This window comes from Rhamphochromis sp. 'chilingali' (assembly GCF_963969265.1).
Source record: "Rhamphochromis sp. 'chilingali' genome assembly, chromosome: 6".
NCBI lineage: Eukaryota > Metazoa > Chordata > Actinopteri > Cichliformes > Cichlidae > Rhamphochromis > Rhamphochromis sp. 'chilingali'.
Genome location: NC_137933.1, coordinates 13,044,888 through 13,072,645, shown reverse-complemented (window position 1 = coordinate 13,072,645; position 27,758 = coordinate 13,044,888). Strand labels below are relative to the sequence as shown.

Genomic DNA, 27,758 nt, shown 5'->3' with positions numbered 1-27,758 from the left:
CTCACACAAGAGCTCTTAAAGCCAGGCCTAGATGGGAGAGGGTGAAAATGAGCCAATAGTGAGGAGACAATTGAAATCAGAAGACGGAGAGATCTCACATCACATACGCTGAGAAAGCAGAAGCAGATGAGGCCTAGTGAGGCTCAAAGACAGTCGATCAGGAAGAGAATGAAGGAGAGAGACAGTCTGGCAGGGGCCTCTGGATGACTACGGCTATTTAATGCACTCATAAATCCATTACTTAAGGCAATGCAGAGAGTAAGTGGATTTGTACTCTGGCCCTGTGATTACTCTGCCATCAATAAAGGATGGGCAGGGAATATAGACGAGATTCCACCTCCACCGCTCGGGCTCCCTAGCTGTTTAGCAATAAGTCTGGAGACGGGGAAGACACGCGGCTAGAAATATGCCTGTGTAAATCACGCTTGTGTACATGACCGAGTGTGTGAGACGAACACTTGAAAGCGTGCACAGTGCCTGCAGTACATGTGCGGACAACAAAAGACCTGACAAGTGACGAGACAACAGTCGATGGAAGTGTGATTTTTCCATCACTACAGCACACGCACAGCTAAAACAGCAAATTTAATTAAAAAACAATAATAAGTGGTGTTTTTTTTGGAAAGTTTTAATGTATTTAGGACTGCAAAGTGGGTTTTTTTTTTCGATATTGATTAATCAGTCAGTTTTTTCCCCCCAAACTGTGAGAAAATTCCTCTTTGGTTACTTCAGTCTTCAGTCTGTGCAGAAAGCTCTTCAGCAGCTTTACACCTAATGCTCTGAAATTCCCCTGCACCATTCTTCTTTGAAACTTTGTGTTATTTTGCACGGGGATTGTGAGCAAACAGCATTTTTCCAAGACCCTAGAAGATCTCGATAAATACTCAGCCACGACAGACACTGTTGACTTTGATATGAAAAGATACAATTCTAAAGACTTTTTTGAAAATCACACCTTTCTCTGCAACACCACCTCAAAGTATTTACATGCAGGATAATCTCTCGGTATAGTTGCATTCTTTTTCCTGTGATGGGTTCAGATTGCTTAATAATCCACAAAGGATTCAAAGAAAGACGTTTCACGCCTGTGACCCGGCGCTACCGCTTTTGATGTCGAATCCACCGTTTACAGTTCAGTCTCCTTCACCTCTATCAGAGCTGTTTTTAAGCTGCTCAAATGCAAACGCCACATCTCTTATCTCTGCAGCCTCACATTCAGCCATCAGACGAGAGGTGGGCGACTTCTCATCAAGAGCGCCCACAAAATAGGACTATAAGAATTAAAATAAAAACAAAAAGCACCAAGATTTGCAAGGATGTAACGGAGCAAAGAGCAGCTGCTGGAAGTTAACCAAACTAAATGATCCCCGCTGATCTGGGAAAAACTACTTGTTCTGTTCGAAGCATGAAATCAGATTGTGGTAGCAGTTATTATTGACTGACATATTTATTAGATCACTGACTGGGTTTGGTTGAAAAAGGAAGAAAAATTCCTGAAAGGATATTTTGTGTTCATACATTAAAAAAAAAGACAAAGTAAGCCGACTGTGGTTCAGTATCATCACTAAACCTCATGTAGCTGATGTTAGCCGTTCTTCCTCTCCATCTACATACATTATTATTAAGTATTTACTAAAGTGAAACCATGGCTCTGTACTAATCTGAGACATGTCAACCATAATGCTTATCCTACAAGCAGTGTAGCTATTAGGGCTGCCATGATTTGTCGACTAGTCACGATTACGTCGACTATCAAAATCGTCGACGACTGATTTAATAGTCAACGCGTCGTTTGAAGCTTTGTAAGATCACAAAAGACGCAGGAATAAGTGGCAGGATTTAAGAGTGTAATAACGGACTGAAACAGAAGATGGCAGCATTGCATGTACAAGGATGTCAGCTACCGTTAAACCCCGAAGAAGAAGAAGAAGCAGCTGTGTCCCAGAATTCATAGCGCGGCCCAGCGCAGTTTCCAACAATGGCGGTAGCTAGTTAGTTTTAATGTTACTCTTATTATTCTTTCTGGGTCACAAAATAAACGTTTAACATATTTTCAGGCGAGAATGTAGCTGTGTAAACCTCAAATATCTGCTCAGTTTATCAGGACACCACATATTTTCAAAAGGGCTCCGACGTTTTCGGAGACATCTGTTACCCACTAGCTCGTTAGCGAGCCGGGGGCTAGGCTCACTAGCGCCGTGAGAACACCGGACTCCCCGCAAATCGTTTTCAAACCCACCGCCGTCTTTCGCTACTCAGGTTAAATATATATGAGTCACTTAGATAACTTAAAATGTTATTGTTTGGCTTTTTTTTTTTAGTATTTTATTTGTTCCTGAGTAAATCAGTTTGTCTGAGATTAAAGTTATAGTTTTTACACAGCTGAATAAACGTCAAGCAGACAGCTGATTATCAGAAGTGTGAGATGCTCCAGAATATACTCCAGTGTCCTGTTATATTTTAGATAGCAAGGAGTTTATTAAACTTCACCGAAACAATCCGCAAATTTCATTAAAATTTAATAAACTATCATCTTGTCTTTATTTTTAGTTAGCACAGACCTTAATCAGAATCAGAATCAGAATACTTTATTGATCCCTGGGGGAAATTATTTTTTGTTACAGTGCTCCATTTTAAACCAACATTAAGACAAGACAGACAATACGCTAACTAAGAATAAACACTTAAAGCTGTAAGCTAATGATAGTTATATAAGAGCAGATGCTGCTGGTGCAATAAGCTGTAGTTTTGCGTCCAGTGGATGATGATCTGATTAGTCGACTAATCGCAAAAATAATCGGTGACTAGTCGACTATCAAAATAATCGTTTGTGGCAGCCCTAGTAGCTATTAGCCATTTCTCATGAGTAACACCGTTTCTGTAGCAAAACTAGTAAGTGTATGTAGTTGCTGCTCTTTTGCCGAGGGACTAGGCTGCTCTTTAACCGGTCTCAACATGACAGTAATGATACAGTACAAGTCTGGAAACTCAGACACAGACACAGGCTAACTCGCTTTTCCTCGATTGAACGAGTGGTGAAGGGTGACTCGTTGCGGTCACAAAGGATGGCACTGTTCATGCCAAAGTTGCCGTGCAGATTGTACCACAGATACCCGCGCAGGGTCGTCTGCACACACCACAAAAGCTATTTTTCTTTGATAGCGTGATTCCACCTTATCAGGGGAACAAAGTGCATTTCTGAACTATCAACCAACCACAAGGGGATTGAGAAAATAAAGGTGCTCAGTGGCAGACAGCGTTTGGGCAGGAAAGTGCAGATGGTGGATGGTAGGTTATTATCAGGGGACTGACGATTGATCCAGTTGTCAGAGGCTTGGAGAGATTGCTCAACACTCGTGCCCTAGATACAGTAAGGAGGAAAGAAAAAAAAAGAAGGACTGCAACAGGAAGAAGGGAGTAGGAGGAGGAAGTGTAGGGAGGCAGAGACAGAAAGGAAAACTGACAGCAGAGGAAGAAAATGAGGAAAGTTTGATGAGAGACAAGAATAAGGCATCAGAATGGATTGGGGAAATATGACTGCAATGTTTAGGAAGCACAGGAGTGCTGAGGGGCGATAAGTGGGTGGAAATAAGTCAACAGAGGTGGAAGACTGACAGAAATCTGGAGTAGACAGGGAAGATAAATTGAGAATGAAGGCTACTTAGTGAGAAATGATCATGATAACATGAAGTCAAGGTAGGAAAGAGCAATAATGGTGAGCTCAGCTTTAAAGCAAAGTGAGCAAGCAGCAGGGAGGAAAAAAGTGGAGGGTGGTGGAAAAAAAGAAATTGGTGATGATGAGAGGTTGAAAGTGGAAGAAGGGGGGGGGGGAGATTACTGTAGAGACAGGAGCTCGGCAGAGGACGGGACGGAGAGTGTGTCCTGGAAACATCAGCAGGAGATCAGAGGAGAATAAAGACAGCTCACAGTCAGCACCGGGTATAAGATGTTGACTTCTTCCGATCCCCAAAATAACTCTGCCAGCTATCTCCTGGCCTCGGTCACTTTAAAGCTCTAAAACTAGGCCAAGATCTCCAATCTTTACTGTAACAACCAATCTGATGAGTAGAGCTTTAATTTACCACTCGAAAGATGCACAGAGGTGCTGCATTTCCTGTTTCACAACATAATAACAGAAAACACTGCACACTGTCTAGAGTCTGATCATGTGTTAACAATAGAGCCTGACCAAGTTTTAAGACCATTACTGATATTAAAGTTTATCTTATCTTATATTTGGTGACTTAAAAATCTCCTATCAGCTGATGTTTTTTCACCGTTTTAGACACATGAAATGAAACATTTATCAAGCTGGTAAGAGTATTTATTTGAGCATCAGTGTGAATCCCAAAGCAAAAGAACACGTTTGGAGTCCCCAGCCTTAGCTGAGACCACCGTTTCATGCTCTGCTACCTTACAGTTAACCTAAATGAACATTAGCCCGTGCAAATCCTGCTTTTCCTGGGAATATTATTTGTGTCAGTGGTTGATGCTTTTATTATAGAGATACTCTGCAAATGTGACTTTTACAACAGCCAGTGCATAGCTGCCGTTTCACACTGTGTATTTTGTACTTGTTGTTAGATCATCGTTGGAATAAGGTATGCTACAGAGTGAACATCTCAGGTGCAGTGCTGTCTTCGATAGTAAAGTATAGTGTCGAGAAAGACGCCCATATTGCAGCATTCCCAAGGGATCCTCTATATTTATCATCCCCTAGGATTCTCAGACTATTCTCACACTTCCAATTTTAAACTATAAACTCTTGCAAAAAAAATAAAATAACAAACTGAAACAATTTGAAATAAATGTACTAACATATTTGTGACAAGTATTAAATCATAAGATTAATGGTTCTGTGGGAGCATCTGTGCTCACTAGTTTTCTTTACAGTGTTAAATCCAATAACTTTGTGCTACCTGCAAGCTTATCTGAAACAAACATAAGGTCGTTTGTTAATGTTTGTACTTCTACAAAGAATCTAAAACTGAGTGTAAAGCTACACAGAAGAGCACATTAATCAAACACCAGCCGAGTCTCCTTTTTTTTTCTTAATTTGCCGACTCACAGGATTAACACGGACATGACAAGAGTTGAGTAAATACGTCACAGAGAGTTAATAAATCATAATACAAGCTACAGTCTAAGCACTCTTAGATCAACAATTTCAGTCTAAATATGCATATATGAAATTATTCAGGCATACTCTGAAGCAGATGTAACAGCAATTTATTTCTCCCTAAATGGCACCGCGTCTCCTCCAAGTCAACCACACGGTGAGAATAAGAGTCGCCTGCTCAAACTTGCAGTATCTTATCCATACCCACCACATGCTGCAGCCCTCAATACAACTCTGTTTGGAACAATGTAAAAACATGAAGTGGGAGACTTGTTCCTTTTTCTTTTTTACCCCTTTTTATAGATCAATTTTTAGATGCATAAGAGAGAAGGCCATATGAGTGAGTGAGCTGAATGAAATTAGATTCCTCATAGTTGAAACAGTGCGAAATGGCAGCAAGGACAGCCCCATTATTCAGTCTGTTTTATTACAAGTGATGAAATTCTCCATTTTCTGAAGCCCTATTAACTAAGCACTTATGGAGAAATAGGCAGTATATGTTAATATTCATCAGTCTCTGCTGCGGTTCTTACTGCAACATTCAAATCTCACTGAAACCTCGACAACAAACAAAGAAAACGTCTTCGGTAGCCTTCACTTATCACGAGCCTTCATAGATTATTAATAACACATTCTGTTATGATACTGCTAGTACTGTGTTACTAAAATACATTTTAATTAAGCGTTAAAAAACTAATTGTTGATGAATAAACTCTGGGCAACAGTGATAAAATCATTAATACATCACTTCTGACAGTGTGACAGTTATCTGATGACCACTCAGTGACACTAGCTTGCCACTGCAGCATAGTGAACTACCATTAGCTTCACAGCTATTAATGCTTGTACTAGTATACCGTAGTAGGCAAATCAGCATTAAAAACAATTTGCTTTAAAGGGTTAATCTATTCTACATATGTTTATTAACACATGCAATGGAAATACCCACATACAGTCTAGTAGAAATGTACTTTGAATCGGCTAAAACAGATACTTTTTATACTGACTGCTACAACAGGTCCTGGCAGGAAATAGCTCCTTTTTAAATGGTATAAGTACTCTTGTGTTAACAAAAAGTGACATAAAACAAGTCCTTACAAAGAACACAATAACCTATAATGGCTTTATTTTGCCTGCGACTAATAAAGATGGTGAAGTTCCATTTCAACACCTACATTTACATACTTATGTTTTACCAGAGAGGGAAAAAACTGAACTAATCTCATCAAAATGTTTTTGTCTCTAACACCAGCTGCAATTTCAGTGTCTGATTAATAGGACAAAACAGGATGAAATGTGTGCTTCTTTAACCATCACACTGTCTAAGAATATCATTATGCTGTGGGTCCACTGTCAGACCAGACAGCCTGTCAGCGTACTCTTCCTGTGGCGCTGACTCACTGCAGACTATCATCCTGTCCTCAGGGGATGCTTGCTACAGCCACAGTTAACACGAGATAAGCTTCTTGCCCAGAGGCCATCTGGGCTAATGGAAGGCTTAAATACCTGGAGCGCTGAACTGCCGCACGGAGGTAGCCCTGGTCTTGTCATAGACGCGGCTGAGCCCGCAACCTTTCGGTACACTCCAGGTCGCGGCGTTGGCTCGGCTGTCCCTCTCCTCGGCCGTGTCATAGACATCAACGTGGGGAGCGCGCTCGGTCAGGTTTTTGCTGTAATGGCTCAAACCGTACTGGGAAATCTGGATGGCGTAAAAGTAGCCCTGAGGGCCCCACTGAGTGGACAGAGGCACGCCTGGGTGGAAAGAAAGAAGGAAGAAAAGGAGGATATTAATGTTAAATAAATACTGGAAATAGCCTGATATGCAAGAAGTGCAGTCGCTTTAAAACTGGCTGGAACTTTTATGAAGCACAGCGATGGTTCTTAATCTTGGCTGACATGATGAGCTGGGTTTTCTTTTAAGCTCTTTGCAGTTTATTTCAAGCAGATGTTCTTTTTAAGATGACACTTGTCATAACATTGCCTTACTTTTTTTTTTAAACTTTGTTGAAGAATGACTAAATCTGTTAAGTGCAGCATGACACCGAGTTCATAACCACAGTATAAAAAGAAACTGGTCCAAAATTAAATATTAATACAAACACTATAAATTTTAGAACTTCTCATCTCCTGGAGACTAGAGGCCGACTAGGGCAATAAAAAAAAATACCTTTAGTAAAACAAAAACAAAACAAAAAAATTGTTTAAGAGAAGAAGAAAAAGGTTAGAAAATAAATGCCACCAGCTACAATAAATGATTAGACGGTGCGGTGAAATTCAACCTAATCTATTGCATTTCACTGGAGGCGAGCTTCCATGTTCATGCAGCCAAAAATAGCTCAGCCAGGAGAATCACTCTGATTAACAGATAGCTCATTTTAAGACCTTGTGACAGGGAATGCACACGTGCTACCCAAACCCCATCTTTCTAAGAAGAATGTAATAAACTCAGATTAGGGCTGACAATACGCCGCCTCCTTCTAAACTAATCACCACCGCATACATAGCAAGTCCATTTTAGTATCTCCTGTTGTACAGTGTAGAAGTCCAGCTGCCCGACACCAACTCAGGAAGGAAGCTCAATCTTTTTATGACTGAAATGACTTTTTAGGACCCTGTGCACATAAAACTCAGCTCACAAATAAGAAGGAAAAAAAAAAGAGCAGGCAATTTCAACAGCAGTTAAAAAGACAATGGATGATTATTCACACACGTAGAAAGGAAAGAATCCATTTGCACACATACAGGCACACTCTGGTCAAAGTAGGATCATGCAGCAGTCTTTCAGTTCTTACCCCCATTAAATATACAAAGAAACTCTAATTATTCTCCTTTTATTCAACACACAATTCTTCCTTTTACTTGGCAGCAAGGAGATTTATCGAAACCTCTCCACCTCGATTGATCCTCCGCACGGGGCTCCCAAACACTGCACCAGGAGTTAATGCAGCAACAAGGACTTATTGATGTTCTATTCAAAAACACAGGTATTAGTAACCAATGGCTGCCCATCCATTACGAAGCACACTCGCAGGGGTCTGACCACATGTTCTGTTTACAGTCTACTTCTGCACGCAGAAAACTTGACACAAATAGCTCTTAAGAGATTAATAGCTTACATTTCATGGGCTGCATGTGCGTAAGTGTGAAGAATTATTTCAGAGAGAATTCTTCTTCTTAACTGCAGACTGGCAGTCACACTGACAGGCAGAAAATGTGGCACAATTTTCAGCTGCTCCCCGCAGTGTTTCCAGCGCAGCCTAGCTGCACACATTCACTCCGATCCACAGAGGATTTTCCACGTGCCTGCACTCATGGTTTCCCTTTCAAAAGTCAACGTGACATAGAAGTGGCCATCAATAAGTTGTGTGAGCAGTCCGTCCTTGCTGCAGCAGGTCAAGCAGAGCTAAAGCTCTTCCGCCAACACCCCCACCCATACCACTCAATTACGTGCTTTGAACCCTGTGAGGCACGCTTAAATTAACAGTTATGCTTTATAACAGCTTTATCACAATGCACTTCATTTTTCTTGTGTTAAAAAGTTCACGCATTAGTGGGTCGCAACATGCACGACTAAAATATTTTTAATAGCTAACATTAATCGGGGGCACATGGCTTCAATAAATACGTGCCATCCGACTGCTCCAATTATCCTCCTCCTCTTAATTTTGGATGGCAGTAAAACCAAGTTAGGAGGCACTGAACAAGTTCATGTGGTGTCTTTGACTCAACGATGTTCTGAACTCTGTTAATAACCTGTCAGGAACTTATTTTAGTGTTTAGATTTCAAGAGACAAGCACAAAGGATGCAGTGATGCCCCAAGAACTGATATTTCACTATACTGTCCATAAATAAGAGCCCAGAAAGACAGCTTGCACGCATTTATACATTCCCACACACACACTTCCATGCCTTAACTCCCTGCCTGGCTTGTTACCGGCATCTCCCTTGACAACTTAAGGAAAATGACTGTCAAAATCCTAACGCTGTGCTACCCACTGCATAACACCAAGTAATCCATATGGAAATGACTGTTAAGCCTCCATATATTTTGCTGACTCCAAAGAGCAGACTTTTCTAGAAAAAGATTGGTCTGTAAATTGCAGTAGGCTCTGAGGCTCGATGCCTACTGGAATTTACACGGAGAGGAAAACTGATACAAATTTTTTTTCTCTCATTTAAAAAAAACCAAACAAAAGCTTTGTTTTTGACCTCTACCAGGTCAGGAATATGTAAGCTCCACTGAGCATTTCTTTAATATTAAACAGTGAACCACCGCCAGTAATTTGTAACTTGCTGTTGTGCTGAACTTAGAGGGATTTCAAGCACTTTTGCAGATTTTAGCTTTGTCTAAATGAAATATTTCTTTTCTAAAACACCTCAGAATAACTCACTGTCAAGTAGAGCTGGGCGATAGAACGATAACGATATGTATCGCGATATAACTTTTACTCGATAGAGAAATTAAGCTATCGCGATAGACCTCGTCGCTCTTGTCCTCAAAAAAAAAAAAAAAAGTCAGCCAATCCAAATTAAGTAACGCAGAGCCGAACCAATCACAGCCGCAGCGTCACGTCGCGTGACTTGTTACGTACAGCACAAGTGCCAAGCCGCACGTGTGTTTGTTTGGGAAGCAGCCAGCGGGTAATGGAGCCAGCGCGTAATGGAGGAAATGAGTGTGCCGACTAGAAAAATCAACCGAGCGTGACCGAAGAGAAAACAGATGATGGTTCCAATGCCGGAGAGATTGTCGAACGGAAGAGCCATAGAAGTTCCGTAGTGTGAAGGTATTTCGGCTATTTCAAGTCTGACAAAAAACAGAGTAGCGTGCACTGTAAATTGTGCCGAAAGCAAGTCTGGAAATACAATAAACTGGTGCATGCGCTACGTCCACACGTACCCGGGTATTTTTGAAAACGCAGATTTTTCTATGCGTTTGCACCTTTCGTCCACACGTAAACGGCGTTTTTGGTCACTGAAAACGAAGATTTTTAAAAACTCAGTTTTTGCATTTACGTGTGGACTAGAAAAACGGAGAAAACGCAGCGTCAAAGGTGTGCACATTTTTTGACGTCACACTGTGCGCCACGTTATTGTTTCGGTGAAATGAATTTCTACAATACTGTTACTGTTAATTCTACTCTCTGCAGTGTTTAAATGCTTACATATACACACAGTTACTGTCCCTCCACACATACGACTCGGTTCTGCTTCTATGCCCCAGCTTTGTTTACTTTTTCCCACCGAGGCTTCTAGACTTCTGATTGGCCAACATTTCTGCACGGTTAGGAATCTAGCGCCACCTGCTGCTTTGGCATGTTCATAGCAGCGTTTTCCTTCATGTGTGGACGGGATTATTTTTTAAAACGAAAACGGAAAATCTCAGTTTTCAAAAATACCCGTGTACGTGTGGACGTAGCCTCAGTCTCTGACTGGAAGCGCTAATTCGTCATTCGGCTTTTGTCAGACTAAAGTAACTGTTAAAACTGTTTGAAAAGCTCAGCTATACAACAAGGAGAGATCGAGAATTTCCTTTTAGTTCTCAGTTTATTTGATATTGACAAAAGTTAGTCAGTTTTGTCTGTTCTTCTGTAAAACAAACTAAGATTTATTTTTAGAATTAATATTTTGTTTCTAAGTGGAATTGACAATTTAGTCTGTTTCGTTTGTTCTATTTTGAAACTTAAACGCTTTAGCGGCTGCCTTTTGTGTAGTTTGCAATATTTGCCTTTATTTATCTGAAAAAGTCTCATGTTCCTTAAGTACATCTACCCTGTTGAACTTATTATGGAAAATGAATATTTAAATAAAAACAAGCTGCTGATTATTTCACATTTTACTTGTGAGCAACGGCACATTTAAATCTTACAAATATAGTTATTTGGCTTATATCGTGATAGATATCGTTATCGCCCGAAATGAAAAAAACATATCGTGATATGAAAAAATCTCATATCGCCCAGCTCTACTGTCAAGACAGCCAAAGTACATTGATGGAGAACATTCAGCATGTAGGAGCTAAAGGTAAAGATGTTTTCCTCAGGAGTTGGTGGTTGCCTAAAGCGGAGCTAAAGAAAATAAATATATCTGAATATTCAAGTGCCTTCTTTCTCAGTTTGTCAAAAATATGATGTCAGTGGGATTTTCATGTTGCTCCTTTTCTGCTGGGAGCTTAAATAAAGTAGAAAACAGTTACTAACAACTTAATAAATGAATGATATATTAAGGTTGCGTTTCTGTGAGGTTTTGTTGCAATTCTACTGTATGATAACTAAAAAAAGACTTAATGCAGCTTTAACTTTTGCATCATGGCTGTGTATTTGAGCTGAATACATCAAGAAGCACTTAAGGGAAATGATTTTCTGTTTATTCACATGGACATTACAATTTCTGCAAGTGTGTATAAGAACCTGCTCTAAATGCAGCATATGCTGTAGGTGGAAGGCCGGTGGATAATTATACAGATCAAAAGAATGACTGTATTTTGATTTAATTTGTCAGGACACAGATCAACTTGTTCAGTCTACTTGACTGAATTATATTATGGCTTCTGTGGACTAACTGTCTGATACATCACACTGGTTTGCACCAATATCCTAGATTCTTTTCAGAGAAAATTCATCCAAGTAGTAGAAGTATCTATTAGTGAGTGTGCGCAGGTGCTAGGTAAAATATATCAAGCGTCACGTACGTATGGGCACAGTGTGCAAGTAATAAAATGGCTGTTTGAAAAGGTCATAAAACGTTTAGGAATATATATATACATACATACATACATACATACACATACATACATATATATATATATATATATATATATATATATATATATATATATATATATATATATATATATATACACACATACATATATATATATACACATACATATACATATATACACATACATATACATACATATACACATACACATATATATATATATATATATATATATATATATATATATATATATATATACACACATACATATATATATATATACACACATACATATATATATATATACACACATACATATATATATACACACATACATATATATATACACACATACATATATATATACACACATACATATACATACATATATATATATATACACATATATATATATATATATATATATATATATATATATATATATATATATATATATATATATATATATATATATATATATATATATATATATATATATATATATATTATGGGGTGCAACGATACACACAATTCACGGTTCGGTTCGATACTTTGGTGTCACGGTTCGATATTTTTTCGATACAAAAAAATGTTCATGCCTTTTTAATTTGTCATTTATTAAAATTATAAATATATATTATAACTCAAAAATACATATTTTAAATTTAATGTTGTTGAAACAACAAAGTAATAAAATAATTAATCTATCTGATCGAGAAATCACTCATCTTTGGAAAAGAGAGTTTATTACAGAGAAATGGCTCTTTCCAAAATAAAAGCTGTACTATACGCTTCTTCTGGGCTATATTCTCAGCAGCATATTAAACATATCAGGTCCCCATAAGGAGAATCATGTGCTAACGGCTGTTTAAATGACTCGGGTAAAGTTTGTACCATGCGTGCTTGTTGTTTTTGTCTGCTTCCACTTGTCTTTGCACTAGGATGATGTCGGAGTAAATGTGCAGTCATATTCGTTGTGTTCCCACTAGTGCTGTCAGCGTTAATCTGAAATGACGTTAACGCCACAACACTGCAAATCTCCGTTAACCAGCTACCCCTGATCGCCCCGTGCGTGGGGCTGGACGGCGTCAACACGTTAACGAGCTAACTGCGCTAACACACTAGTTCCCACCAATGTAATTGAGCATTGCGTGGCACATCCGACATACTGTTTTACTTTAGTCCATGACGTGCTTACCTTCAGGGTCATACGTCACATGAAAACCAAAATAGTTCCAAACGCCAGATCTGAATGAGGGTGGGGGAGGTTCAATTTGCCATGTTGCAACCAGCTTAGCTTCTGCCTTGCTAGCTTGCACTGCGCTCAGTGGATCTGCGCTCGACAGTGTAGCCTAGGCGGAGTAGTCGAACGCAGATCCACTGAGCGCTCAACACAGACAGCATCGTCAGAAGAAAAGTTGATAATATAAATTAAAAATTTTGTATTGTTCATACATATGAGTACCGAACCGAAAGCACTGTATCGAACGGTTCAATATAGATACGAGTATCGTTGCACCCCTACTATATATATTTTTTTATTTTTTAAGGGCTCTTTTCTTGTGCATATATTGGAGTGACGTTGGTCTGCACCAAAACAATCAACAATCAGAGGATAGTGGAAGGTGGAAAAAATATACCAGACAAAAATTAGACAGAACGTGATTTAAGGTTGTGTTACTGCAGAGTATTATAACTACAGTGGTGTGAAATTTTTTTGCCCCTGTCCTGATTTCCTAGTATATTGAATATTTGCCACACTTACATGTTTGAGATGATCAAACAAATTTTAATATTAGACATCGATGACAAGAGTAAATACATATTGCAGTTTTTAAATGAAGATTTCATTGATTAAGGGAGAAAAGTTATCCAAACCTATCTGGTCTTGTTTGAAAAAGTAATCCCTCCTCTTGTTAAATCATGAATTAACTCTAATTACCCACATTCTTTGGAAAGCTGAGTTTAGTTTCACTAAAGACACTCAAACCTGATTACTGAAAGACCTGCTGAATCAAGAAATCACTTAAACAGAACCTGTCTGACAAAGTGATGATGGCTAAAAGATCTCCGGAAGCAGCACCTCATGCCGCGATCTAAAGAAACACCTGAGAAACAAAGTCACTGACATCTACCAGTTTGGAAAGGGTTACAAAGTCATTTCTAAGGTTTTGGGACTTCAGTGAACCATGGTGAGAGCCGTTATACACAAATGGAGAAAATCTGAAACAGTGGTGAAACGTCCTAGGAGTGAACAGCCAACCAAAATTACTCAAAGAGGACAATGACAACTCATCCAGGAGGTCACAAAAGACCCCAGAACATCATTAAAGAACCACAGGCTTTCAAATGTCTCAGTTAAGGTCAAAGTTCATGAATCAACAATAAGAAAGAGATTAGGAAAAAGGGCATCCATGGGAGAGTTCAAGGAGAACAAGGCCTGTTTTGCTGCCCCAGGACCAAGTAATGGGAAATGGTACCATGAATTCTGGCTGTCTACCAAATCATCTTGAAGGAGAATATCGGCCATCTGTTTGTGACCAAAACACACCAGTAAAGGCTGAATGGCTTTAGAAAAACTAAATGAATACTTTGGAGCGACCTAGTTAAAGTCCTGACCTGAATCCAATTGAAGTGCTGTGGCACAACCTTAAAAAGGCAGATTATGCTTGAAAACCTTCCAATGTGGGCCAAAATTCCTGTGCAGTGGTCCCTCGCTATAACGCGGTTCACCTTTCGCCATTTCACTGATTTTTTTGGGTGGAATTTTACATGCTTTTTTTCCCTTTCTTACAGCGCTTTGTGTTCTGGGTCTTGAGTGGCTGTAGACCATTGTCAATCAATCGCATGCAGTGTCTTCTGTACAGTACAGAATGAGTTCAGCTTGTCAAATTACATAAATCTTCGGTCACTAGCAGTGTGACTCTGAAGTGCTGTACTGTATGTTTGTAAGTTTTCTCCCCAACAAACAACAAAAGTGTCCTTGGTTTCATTCTATAATACTGGACTTATTTTTCCACGAAGGTTTGAACTTTGAGTTTAAACAAGAGAGAAAAGTGTGAAAATGTTCCTGCCTGTCTGAGAAACGTGTATAAAGTGTGTAGTCCGGTGTTTTACAGCCTTAAAATGTCTATAATAATTGAAAAAAATAAAGTTGGTTACTTCGCTTATTCCACCTATTGCGGGTTATTTTTGGAATGTAACTCCCGCGATAAACGAGGGACCGCTGTACAGCGCTGTAAAAGACTCTTTGCTAGTTATCGCAAATGCTTGATTGCGGTTGTTGCTGCTAAGGGTGGACCAACCAGTCATTAGGTTTAGAAGAAGTCAGTTTTTCACACAGGGCCACGTGGGTTTGTATTTTTTCCCCCTTAATTATAAACACCTTATTTTAAAAACTGCATTTTGTGTTTACTATCTGTAAGCAAGGAAGCCAAAAAGAATTTCCACTTGCATGTCAGGATTTATTGACACACAACATTTAAGCAGTCTCTGTATGCAAGCAAGTAAATGTTCAGTCTTGAGTAAAAAAAAAACAAAACAAAGAAGATCAGTTAATGCCTTTTAAAATACGCCTGCATTCATAGTTGGACTGTAAAATTCACCAGCATATGAAACCGGACGTTTTGTCCCAGATAGTCGTTATCTGTCATTGGATGGTCGCAATTGAAGCCCTGAAACACTGGCTGATGTCCCTTGTGGCTAAATCATGAGAAGATAGCCAATGGGTTTTGTGACTGTGTACTCTGACAAATGCATTACTTATCAATATACTCAGCTGCGTCCTCTTTGTCTTGGGCTGCAGCTGGCGACGGCAGTCAGCCATCTCATCACAAGCTGAAAGTGATGTGCTGATCGCAGTAACATCCTCCGGCACTGCAGTTAATCAGCAGAGCGGGTGGGCCAGGTCATAAAAATTAACATGATTAATAGCATCTGATTAGCAGCAGATGAGTTGTGAGTGAGTGAAATAATACAACATTAATGAGGGGGGGGGGGGGGCGGCGATCTACCTTTCTAAAATGCTTTCAATTTGTTTCCATGCACAAATTAGCAAAAGTCTCCTGCTGTGTTGGCTATTTATATTGCTCATAACCAGTCTTAATTATAAAGTTACTATTCTATAACATAACAAACCTCCTATTGATAAATAACGTTAATGTGTGAGGGTCTGTAAATGAAATTTGTTTTGTGTAGGGTGGTGAGCTCGGTGTGGCAAATCAACCAATGTCCTTTGTAATAATTTGCAGTGACTCTCTCCTCTAAGGCACCAAGAGGACCCAAACCATCAAATAGACCCCACACCATAAGAGAACCACTTTATCCCCTCACGTGCCCCCATGTATGTTTAAGGTCAGGTCAAGTTTCTCCTTTAGTTTTTCCACCCGTCTCACCTTTAAATAGTGGGGAAAAAATTCCAGTCAGTACTCCAGTCACCACAGTCAGTGTGGTGAGCTGCCTCAAATAAATCGATATATGGGAAAGACTAGATTGTGGATGGGCTCATTCACTGGGCCAGATTCTAAAATAAGAATTAAAAAAAAGAAAAAAGGCTAAAATAGGCCACTAAATATACTTGGTCAGGCCTGCCTGAGTAAAATCTCTATGAAAACACTGGTGCTGTTAAATAACCTTTTCATGGTTAACAGGGGTGCACTGAGGAAAAATCTTTCATGACCTTGTTTAAGCCCTGCGGTAAATCTAAATGTGACAGGCTAATTAATGAACGCCTATTTTCACCTGTAAAAATGTTTAGTAGAACACTGATGTTTATTCCTTCACATGTAAAAGCACAAACAGTAAGAAGCCTAGAGCTTCATTAAATGACCTTGGTAAATTGTGTGTGCAGTAAGTATGTGCTTGTCCTGCATATATCAACATACATACATACAGCTGAACAACTAACTTCAGGATTAGACAGATCAGACAGTAGCCAACTAAGTACTGCTTCTATAGGAAATGCTGATCAAATGAAGCTGATTAACTGATCAGCAAATGTGAGCCTTCTTTTAAAAAAAAAAAAAAAGTATTTAGGTGGTCAACACAATGCCACAATCTACCCAGGGGTGGATATCCCTTCAAATCTAGTGGACAGTTAGACTGTATAACACTCAGAAAAACTGCAAAAACCCAAAAGCTACAACTCTGACTCTACAGGCCTCAATTAGCATGTTCAAAATGATTCAAAATGATTGCTTCTAAAGGTGGTTTTGCAAGCCACTGAATCATTTTTCCTCTCTTTTTTACATGACTGTATATAGGACACATAACCTGATACTGAATGCGCTGAATTATTTTTAGTACTTAAAAATTGGTTTCTATAACCCCCAGCCAGCATCGGTCAGGCTCTCAAAACAAGTGCTTTGAATGCAACTCACTGTGCTTTGTGGACAAACTGAGAAAATAATAAATTATTTAATTTGATAACTAAAATATTGCTAAGTTGCAGAGCTAATAAAAACAAAAGAGAAATTGCTGAAAACCAAATAAACATAACAGAATTATTGCTTTAAATGTGACCTTCTGACCTACCCAAGCCTTTTAATGTCATTATTCTCTACTGTTTTGCTTGAAGCACAATCTCTTAAAGAGTTTATGAAGAATTTGAAATAAGTCCCAATGAAATCGTGATGTAAAAAAATTAAATAAAATAAATTGTGGGGATTCGCAATTTCCATTTCAGCAGCTTCAGCCACAAGTTAAAAAACAAACAAAAAACTAATTTGCTGCTGTGACACTGCTCTCACAGACAGTAGCCATCATTATTCATAAAGCTTACCAGACATTTTGCTACTGAACATTTCCTCCTTACATTTACCCGCCACCACAAGAGCTTTCTTCTCAGATGGGTAAAGGACTCAAAACTGTGAATCCTTTACCTCCTGCTTCTGTCATTTCCAATAAGAACACTGATATGTCTGGATTTATAAGATTATGTTTTGGGGGAAAAACAAACACCATATTCTGTGTTCATAGCCGACACAATCTCCTTTCCCCCTTTTTTGTGCCTGTAGCTATTTGACAAAATAAGAAAGATAATAAATATCTATTTTGTAATTTCAAGCAAGTACAAAGAGCCACTTCTTCAAGCAAGCGAGGAACAGACCTATATTGATGACAAAGTGGTTTCAACTAATAGGCTTTTAAAATGAGCTATTGATCTTTCCTGGCCATTATCTTAAAAGGAACCTTCAAAAGAAAACAGCTTTCAGGACAGACCAGAAGCATAGAGGAACATGGACAGATATGGTCACTTAACAGACCCCCAGCTGCTTGTATCAATACAGACTAATACTGACAATGAGTGACGAAAAGAAACATTTTTAATGGATTCGACACAAATCCTATTTAACAGTGTTGGTGTTAAAGAAAGGCAAAAGATGTTTGGAACCGGGTGGCAGAGAGTGAGAAGGTGCTCTGGAAATCTTTTTGAAATCTGGCCCAGCTTGCTAATCAAGTCTCAGCTCACTTTCTCACAGTTTAAACAGGTGATTTACAATGTGCCATTTTACGGCAATATGCTTAATTAAGCAAATTACACATTTCTCTGAGATGTGTGTTTGGGTTTTTTTTTTTAAAGAGTTTTTTGTCTGTTTGATTTTTTTCTTATGAGATGAGCTTCTCATTTTGGCTGCACACATCAGACACTACTTGTGCAAAGCCTTAGTTCAGTAGGATCTCAACAACAGAAAGAACATTAATATTCAGATGCATGAGCACTTCTATTAGGAATTGAAAACCTGAAACCTGCGTGCAATCGAAACCTAAACAAACAAGACTTACCTTCCACTCCGCTGATACACTTGACCCGGTCACGGACCTCCACGTTGTATCCCTCAAACGACATGAAGACTCCATTGGGGTGGTAGGGTTCTCGCTGGGCGTAAACCTTTGAATAGCTGTGCTGAAACTCAAAACGATCGTAGCCATCGTACTGCACTATTTTGCCGTACACTTCAAAGTACTTTTCCACCCAAGAGAAGGGCAGGTAGACTTCTCCCCCCTCTCGCCGGCCTTTGACAGTCGATTCATCATTGATTAAGCAGTCAATTTCTTCATACTTGATCCCCCCGACAACTCCGACAACAGGCGGGGGCTCGGGAGGTTGCGGGGGATGCTGCTGGCTGCTGATGCTAGCATCGCCGATCTGAGAACTCGTGGCCACCGGTGCAGCACGGGGCAGGAAGCGTATGGAGGTGTCACTAGAGCAGCGGTTCCACAGCAACACAGTGATGAGTGTGAAGAGGGCGCAGATAACGATGAGGGTCTTGTAGTTCACCCGAGCAGCCAGGCAGCGCATTATCACAACCTGCCTGTACAGCACAAACAAAAACAACTCATTAGAAGACTCTCATTAGAGTCAGAGTAGCCTGCAAATACATTTATGCTTAACGTCTGCTATTATACACCAGCAGCCTGCTCTTTATGCTCTAGGTTAAAAAGCAACCACCTTGCACACACCTAAAATCTGCCTTTATAATAAAGCAGGACTGCATCAGACATTTTTATAAAAAAGGTGTTTTCATCTGAGCAACTGGAGGAAGAAGGAAAGAAACTATAGTGTGAGTTTGTTTTTCTTTTTGCAAGCATCTGTTTGAAATTTATAGACGGTGAAAAGTTTACCACAAGGATCGCACTGCTGTGTGAGCTTTCTTTTTATCCCGTGGTGCCAAACACATGGCCGCGACATCAGCTGTGTGCAGGAGAAATCTGTAATCCCATACCGACATCACTGAAACCTTGTTCCTCGTTTACAATCGCTTTAATGGAGAGAGCTGACTAAAGTGGTTACTTAAGTGCATGTGAGTAACATAACTGCTCTGATCTTTTACAATGACTTCAATTTTACAAATGAGTAAAGTCAGCTGATTCACATTAATAGCACTTGCACTGAGTAGATAAATGGAATGAGGTCATTATTGCACTAAAAAAAAGTCAGAACATAACCAAGCTTTATGGTGAATGTCACAGTGTGTAAGTGCCTGGAGAGTGTAAAGTGCTACTGTTCTCCAGTGATTCTCTCACCAGATCATCAAACTCCAGATAAACCTGAGTGAAAGCCGCTTGGAACAATTTTCCCTAAATAGATGACATGTTGTAATTTGTGTCAAACACAGAGTTTTGCCTACTTTTGTCTGGTGAGGAGGCCGTGTTGCCGTGGATGAGTCACGAGCACCTGAAGACAGAGCTGGTGCATTCATGTTGTAATTAAGACTGAACAATGTGAAGAAAAAAATAATTTTGTGTAGTCTAACTGATTTTTATTTTTCCCTTCTCTTTTGCATCGAGTCAATTGTGGTCTTCACTGCAACTCAAACTCCTCTAATCAGGACACCTGCATATGAAGGGGTAGTACAATATGTTGAGCTTTCCATGCAGTAAGAGCCAGCTTAAGTCCACATCACGTCTGAAGTAGCTCGCCTGGCTCAGATCACAGAATCCACCAAGCAGAACCTTTAAATCTAACTAATAATAATGTTATAGCTTTTTAACTCCCACAGTAGCTTACATATATGCTGGGCTACTTCTTGGCCAGCAGCAGTTGCCAAGCAACCAGCAGGGACTCCGGAAAGTTATAGCTCCTGCCCAAGAAACACAGTTACTACAATTACGATTATCTTAAATAAAATTTTATAACCAAACTAAAAATAAATCTTGTATTTTAACTCATTCACTGCCAGCCATTTGAAAATGGCTGGCAGTGAAACACAACAAGACTTGCACCACATTTTTGTCTCACTGCGCAATCCCTTACGTGCGCAAACCCTGCACCTCCTTGCAGGTCTACTTTTACTGCTGGTGGGCTTCAGTTCAACTTACGTTGACTGCAATGGCAGTCAACGTAAGTTTTTCAATTGACGTCTATAGACGACAATGGCAGTCAACGTAAGTTTTTCAATTGACGTCTATAGACGACAATGGCAGTGAATGAGTTAAACTGCAAATTTCTTTAATTTCTAAATATAATTGAACTAGTGAAGAGCAGACGGTCATTGGTAGTGGGTTAGTGCCAGGTGGGAGCTTCTTTTTCTTAAGTCCATCTCATAATGACCTGAGCTGAACTAAACCAAAGTCCTTTAGTAAACACCTCCAGGGACTTATCGAGCTTCAAAGGTCACAGAGTTAAAAAAAATATAATTTATATATATATATATATATATATATTTATTATATTTTATGGATATATATATGGATCTGTAGAATAAACAGTCAAATCTGGTGAAGTCAAAAAGTCTACCCCCCTTGAAGTTACACTTGTACAACAATATTTGCTGCAAAGTTCTCCCACAGATTTCACATCATCACTCTTTGACTGTCATACTTCTCCTTAAACGGTGTCTCTGCCTAAGCAGTGAGTGACCTTTAGGACTGGATAAAGAGCACAGATGTAACAGATGTGACTCTGAATTTATAATGAAACAAAATGAGGACGACACTGCAAAAAACTCTTTTAAAAATCAAAGCCACACCTTTATGATCACTTAACCTCAATACATCAGACATGCACTTCCCATCATGACAATGCTCAACTTCTGCTTAGATAAATACTAGAGGCAAAACAAACCATATCCTCCTGATGCTGGCTTACCATCAGTCGCTGCAGACAAAATTTAATTTAAGGTCATTTTGTTTAATTTTAAAGCATTGCATCCTGCTCAGGCCATATTGCAGGTCCCTTAGAGGTTCTCCTCAATTACCCTTTCAAAAGGTTTAAACCATCTCTCATGTCTTAAATTGACATTTTTGATTCCAGTCTTAAGAGATATTTTCCCCCCTAATTGAATCTACATAAAGGTTACTGTCACTATCATTTATATTCTGTATCAAATTATGTGCTCTGTGCATTTCCACCTTATGGATGTTAAATTTATTACAGTAAACTATCTGGGTGCACTTTGGTTGATATGCTGCTTTTCAGATTTTGAATTAAAAAGCAGCATGCAAATCAGACGTGTTACTTTCTGCATCAGTCTTCTGTTTTCATGTCCTCTGTGTGTCTCTGACATTTTCGCCAAGCAAACAAGAAATCAATACACATCCTTAGGCCTCGCCTCTTCCTCCACACTGATTACAGCTTACTGCTGATAGAATTTACTATTACACTGATGACAGCGCCCCGTCCTCTGATGACAGAGGAGGGAGAAAATCACTATTCGCCAAGTTCATTTCACTATCTCAGCTTAAACTAGCCACAACTGAAGGTCAGCTCAATCAATGGGCATTAATTGGACAAAAGTAATCTTCTGTAGCGTTGCAAAGTCAAATAATCACACTAGTGGCCTCTTAAGAAAGTTAAAGTGTTAGATTACTTGCAACGAAAAAATGCTTTGAAATACAAACACAGAAGGAACGCATGCTGTAGCAGATGAAGCTGCGGCTCCGTGCACGACAGGGGGGAGTATTTTCTCCATTACTGGATGGAAAAAGTTTTCAGCTGGATTTTATGAGAAAGAAAAGACTTTGGTGCATCTCTGCAGCTGGTTACTTACTGCCACACGTTAAAAACCATCACTGATATTTAGAGAAATGACAGCGCGGTACAATGATAAAAGATGAGGCTGATGGGAGCTCTGACAATGTTGAAAATGTGAGGCGGAAAGACTGGGGACTGCACCCTGAAAGATAAGTAGAAACAGCCCTGTCAAGGATTCCAACTATAAATAAAAGGCTCTTTTTATAGTGATTCGTTGCTAGCGTTGAGGCTTGGGCTAAAGGTGGATATACATGGGCTTTAAGTGTGGCAGCATGAGGAGTATCCTAAAACCTCTTGCTCACTTGGTTTACCTAAAGGCATGTCCCATTTCTCAAACGTAATTTACATCTTCACGCTAGAACAGTAGGCACACTGGAAGAGAGGTTAATGTCACGGGTGAGCAAATTACAAGATGCGGTTTGTTTACGGATCACAAACCATGAATGTTCTGTCTGAGGAGATTTCGCACTCTGCCACGTCTTACACCCAAATAAGCATTTGCAACGTTTCTGTAAGGTTGGGACTAGCTGTAGAAAGCCAAAATACCCCTAAAAACTGTAAATAACAGCAGAGATGGAGAAAACCGAGAGACTTAAAAACTGTTTATTCTAAGAAACTGGAAAGCATGCCCTCCTTAGAATGTAAAACTTAATTTCCATCAAATTCTTGGCAATAAATATAAGCAGAAAAATGAGACAGTGTTGAAATTTTATCAGTGAAAGAGTGGTGTAGCACTTGCAACATCAAGCATGTTTAAATCAGAAAGTTAACAGTTTTTAAGAATGGGCATCTGTCTTTTCACAACAGGTGAAACAGGGCACCTTCTGAAGCATGCTCTTACCTGAGCACATCAAAACACCTTATGTAAGCCACGCCCATATGTTTTCTCTGTTGTCACCATGATTTTTCTTTTGTCATGATCACGGCAGAAATATAAAATGAGCGCATAATTTACAGACCAAATGTTTACCTTTTGCTTTTCTAGTTAATCTTTAAACAAAGAATCTGTTACTTTGTGTCAGAACACAGGACTGCTTTTTGTCCGAATCCCCACTTAGTCAGAAGAAGCGTTATATTTATTGGAAAACACCGTCCAAATGAAAAATGTGAACTGTCTGTATTACAGTATGTAAACCAAGTTGACACAAAAAAAATTAGTTTGATTTATTGTTCCCTCGACTCCGTTTCCACAAATGAACTTCTTTGCAAATCATCTCTGCCGCTATGTTAATTACAAGACAAAAACAACACTTCGTTATGCAGACACTAGCTGCGTTGTCTCTGGTGTATTTTGACCCAAATTCACTTCTATCTATCAGCAATCTGTTTTCATCAGAAAAAACAAATAAACAAAAGACAGCAGTGTTTTTTTAAAATTATCATTGAAAAGACTTGTGTTTATGTCTTCCATATGAATTAATGTAAATGAATGGCTGCTATGACACAGCAGAACAGGCAGTAGTTGTATGGTATTGACGGGGGACAGCTGAGTGAATTCAGCACTATGAACTCCAGTGATTCGATTTGATGGAGTTTATTTATTTAAGCATTACCTTAAAGATATTAAGATTAAACGGTTAAGAAATCCACATTTGTTACTTAGTGGAGGGCATGGAGGTGGAAGATCAGCAAAAGCCGTTCTGAGGACTTGTTTATACGATACACATCTGTGTAATCCACTGGTTATCAGATAAGCTCCGGAGGTTTTGCATAGATGCACTCCCTTGGGTGACAGTACCGCTGTGATCTGGAAGAAAACTACACTGTACACGACACTAAAACATATCTTTACAACAGGCACATATAGCTGGACAGCAGGTGAAAGACAATCCTGTTGGAGGATAAAAGTCTTCCATGCCTGACAGATTAGGGAGAAAGCCACTGCAAAACAAAAGCAGCTTTTCAGCTTACAGGATCCCAGTGTTCTGGTTATGGAAAATGAGAAGCGACTGTAGGTACAGGTGAAGGCTTTTCTTCTATATTCTATAGTATAATACGATGGCACTAGGAACTTACAACAGTAAATTGTTTTTGAAATTATGTTTTGTATTTTTGCCCACATCAACTCTCATGTCAATCTGTATCCTTCATTCCAACAAGACCAAGAACAAAACCTGTAGTTTTACAAAGTAATTTTCCCTTCACTCGACATGACTAGAAGAATGCTGGAATCACAAACACAGCACCCAATTAATGTACCGACAGCCCCCTGCAATACAAATGTGAGCAAACGTGTGGTAGAGACTGAGCAGTGAATCTGCACAGATGCAACTCTCTGCACTTGAGTGCAAGAATATAATTAACTGAATCCTTTTCGTCTTTTTCTGACAGATGTGTCAAACACGCCGGCTTTTTCCAGTGTCAGGCATTGGCACTTTTATTTTTTAACTTGCAAAGATTGGAGTTTTCTGTTGGTGCCACAAAACCTCAAGAAACCTTACAGAAGTCTCTGATACAATCATTGGCTACTGGTGTTTTTTCACTCTTTCCTATTTTTTTTTTCAAACAGAGTCAAAGACTGACAACCCACACGTTGACAGGTATAATTAATATTATTCAGTTGTTATTGTTAATTACCAGAATATTATAAAAAGCCACTGTATATGCAACTACATGTAAAATCAAAAAGCTGCTGGTAAATCACATCTGACTTTACACCCAACTGAAAACTCCTAAATGATACTGCTGACAGTCGTCACTGTAGTCGGCTGAGAAAACATCTGCTTCACAAACACACAGGTCTAGCAAATTCACAGTCACGAGTCCCTGGGGTCACAGGGCACTCGTATGTCTAACAACACACAGATTCTCTGCTGCTAATGCAGATCAGAGGCTTGAAAATCTACCTTAAAAATCCCCATAAAAATCACATCTCTTGAATGGGGACTTCAATTTAAACTAACTACAAATCTCGGTCCAGGTCTCCAGTGCAGAATGTACAACATTTATACCGAGTGAAAACTGTTGTGGCGTTGGGCTTACAGATGGGTGAATGGAGTTGTTTTTCTTCTCCAGCTCCAGGGGTAACAGTCACAAGCAGTCATCACAGCAATAAAAGCTTGAGTGCTCATGAGATATCCTTGGGGAGCTGTTGGAGCAGAAGCCCAGAATGCGTGAGGTGCAGGTTTTTGTAGCCTCAACTAAACTCCTGGCATTTCACAGCCTTCCTCCAGGGGTAAAGTAAGGCAGGGGTTTGAGACTGCCTGTAAATTATCAGCTTATGCTGAAGCTCTGAGGCATGTTAGCTCCTGCAGAGATGTGATGGAGTTTGTGTATGTGTGTGTGTGTGTGTACACTCTGGATGTGTTTTTAAGCCTGATTATGATAGCGTAGGCAACAGAACAATTCAAGGCAACAACTGACAGGAAAAATAAACAACTTACCTCTTTATCCATGAACCGCTGAGCATGCAGCAGAACTGCGTGTATCACCCGTTATATGAGGCACAGTCTATACTCCTATAATCCTCAGAATATTATAATGTATAATTGATTTTGCATGCAAACATAAAACAATCTGTCATCAAGATATGTAAATACTCTCTCAGCAATGTAATCAATTGTATATTTAAGACAGGTTAAACTTTAGAGGTGGGAATCACCATACATCCCACGATACGATATTATCACAATACTTAACGCACGATACGATATTATTGCAATTTTAAAAAAAATATTTTGCAATATTCAGATTCTGTACATAAAGTTAAACTTTATCAATATTCATTTTATCTAATATCAAAGTCTCGCACTCAGTCTTTCTCTCATTTCAGTCAGTTTTATTGTTGACAAACTGAACGGTTTGTTTTACAGTCTAGTCCAACTTAACTGAATGCAACCATCTGGTACAATTATACCTATTCTGAACTATGCAATTTATGAAAACTATGCAGCCCATTCAGCAACTGAAGAATTTGAAAGTAAATTAAAACAAAATATAAATTTACATTAAATAAAAAAAAGTTTTAAAATTAAAATAAAACATGTCTTAAAGTAAAATAAGTAAACTGTCATGTTTATTGCTGCCAAAAAAAAGTTAAACACATTTGGACAGTGAAGGAATGTCAGGATTCTTCCTCAGAAAAAAGGATCAACATGCTCTGAGCACAAAAACCTTTTTTGTAACAAAATATCGATTTCTGCTGTCCCTGTATCGATACATTATTAGCAAACAAAATATCACGATACTACACAGTATCGATTTTTTCCCCCACCCCTATTAAACTTATACAAGGTCAAAGCACTCATCATGCTACCACAAACGTAAAGGGGCATGAGACAATCCAAATGACTGACTTAGTCGGATCAGACATTAAACAGCCTTTAACATGCCAACTCCCTAGTGCAAAGTCTTTGTTATGTCAGACTGCATCCACGTGAGAATACCCGGGTAGCTTTCATGGTGACCCCAGACGGTTGGTGAAATCCTCAAGCCTCAAGCTCAGACTCATCTTTACATACAGTCTACAGCTTGATTTAAAGAGAGTATTTTTTTTTCGTTACCAAGAATAACAATATTTAACCTCCTAGGACCTGGCGTCCATATATGTGGACATCACATTTTGGGTTATTTAGACCAAAATACTCAATTTTGCTCTACAAGGACCTGATATCCACTTACGAGGACATTATACTGCTACTGTTCTATCAAAATTTTAAATGAATATCCTCATATGTGGCTCTTATTTTTATTAAAAACAAAAATAAGGTGAAAAAAAAAATCTGGTAATTCTTTGTTTTTACATTCATCTGGCCCCAATATTGTCCAAATATCAAAGAGAAATTTAAAATGCATGCTGTGGAAGAGTTCGGCTCTTAGGAGGTTAAGGAAGTAGAAGTATGAAGTCACTTGAGTACAACACTTCATTTCACCTAAACCTATATCAATATCTGTCCAGAAAAGGTATGCCTATCACTGTCGCTTCAAATACTCAGTAATAGTAGATCGCAGCTATCAGTTCTAAACAGACATGAGAAACCTTGAAACCCTCATCACGCAAAATTATTCCGTTTTGTTTGGAGGCAGCGGAAAAGTGAGTGCACTGCTTTGAAGTTAATGCGCCTGTGTGTTTAATCTTTGCTTGGCGGATTAAGCAGGTCATTACTAAAAAGCTTATAACTAAGGTCTGCTGAGATTTTTAGCCAACTCTCAATCAAATGGAGGGGAGACGAGAAAAATACAGGGTCATGCCTGGTGCTACAATACCATAGAAACAAATGCAGGTTTACTAAACACAGAGAAGCAAAGGGATCTAAAATAAGGGAATGAAGTCTAACCTATGGTGTACAGTTGTAGCAGATTATTGGGGTCAAGTAATTTCAACTCAAAGTAAAAAATAAATCATCGCCAGCATTTAAAAAAATAAATAAATCATTTATTTCTGTAATTTTATCCTGTTATTTAATGGTCTTCTTCTTCGAGGAACAAATAACTTGACAGCAGTG

General features: G+C 39.0%; 1 protein-coding gene across 1 annotated transcript in view; it reads right to left on the bottom strand.

The window, feature by feature from the left end:
* The window catches only part of glceb (glucuronic acid epimerase b), a 61,949-nt gene that overhangs the window by 5,839 nt on the left and 28,352 nt on the right, over positions 1 to 27,758 (bottom strand). Inside the window, exons 3-4 of the mRNA XM_080885703.1 lie at positions 18,624 to 19,153; positions 6,626 to 6,871 (exon numbers count right to left, since the gene is read on the bottom strand). Of these exons, the coding sequence (XP_080741829.1) occupies positions 6,626 to 6,871; positions 18,624 to 19,140 (763 nt within the window). The 5' untranslated portion in view covers positions 19,141 to 19,153. The remainder of the gene's footprint in view (positions 1 to 6,625; positions 6,872 to 18,623; positions 19,154 to 27,758) is intronic.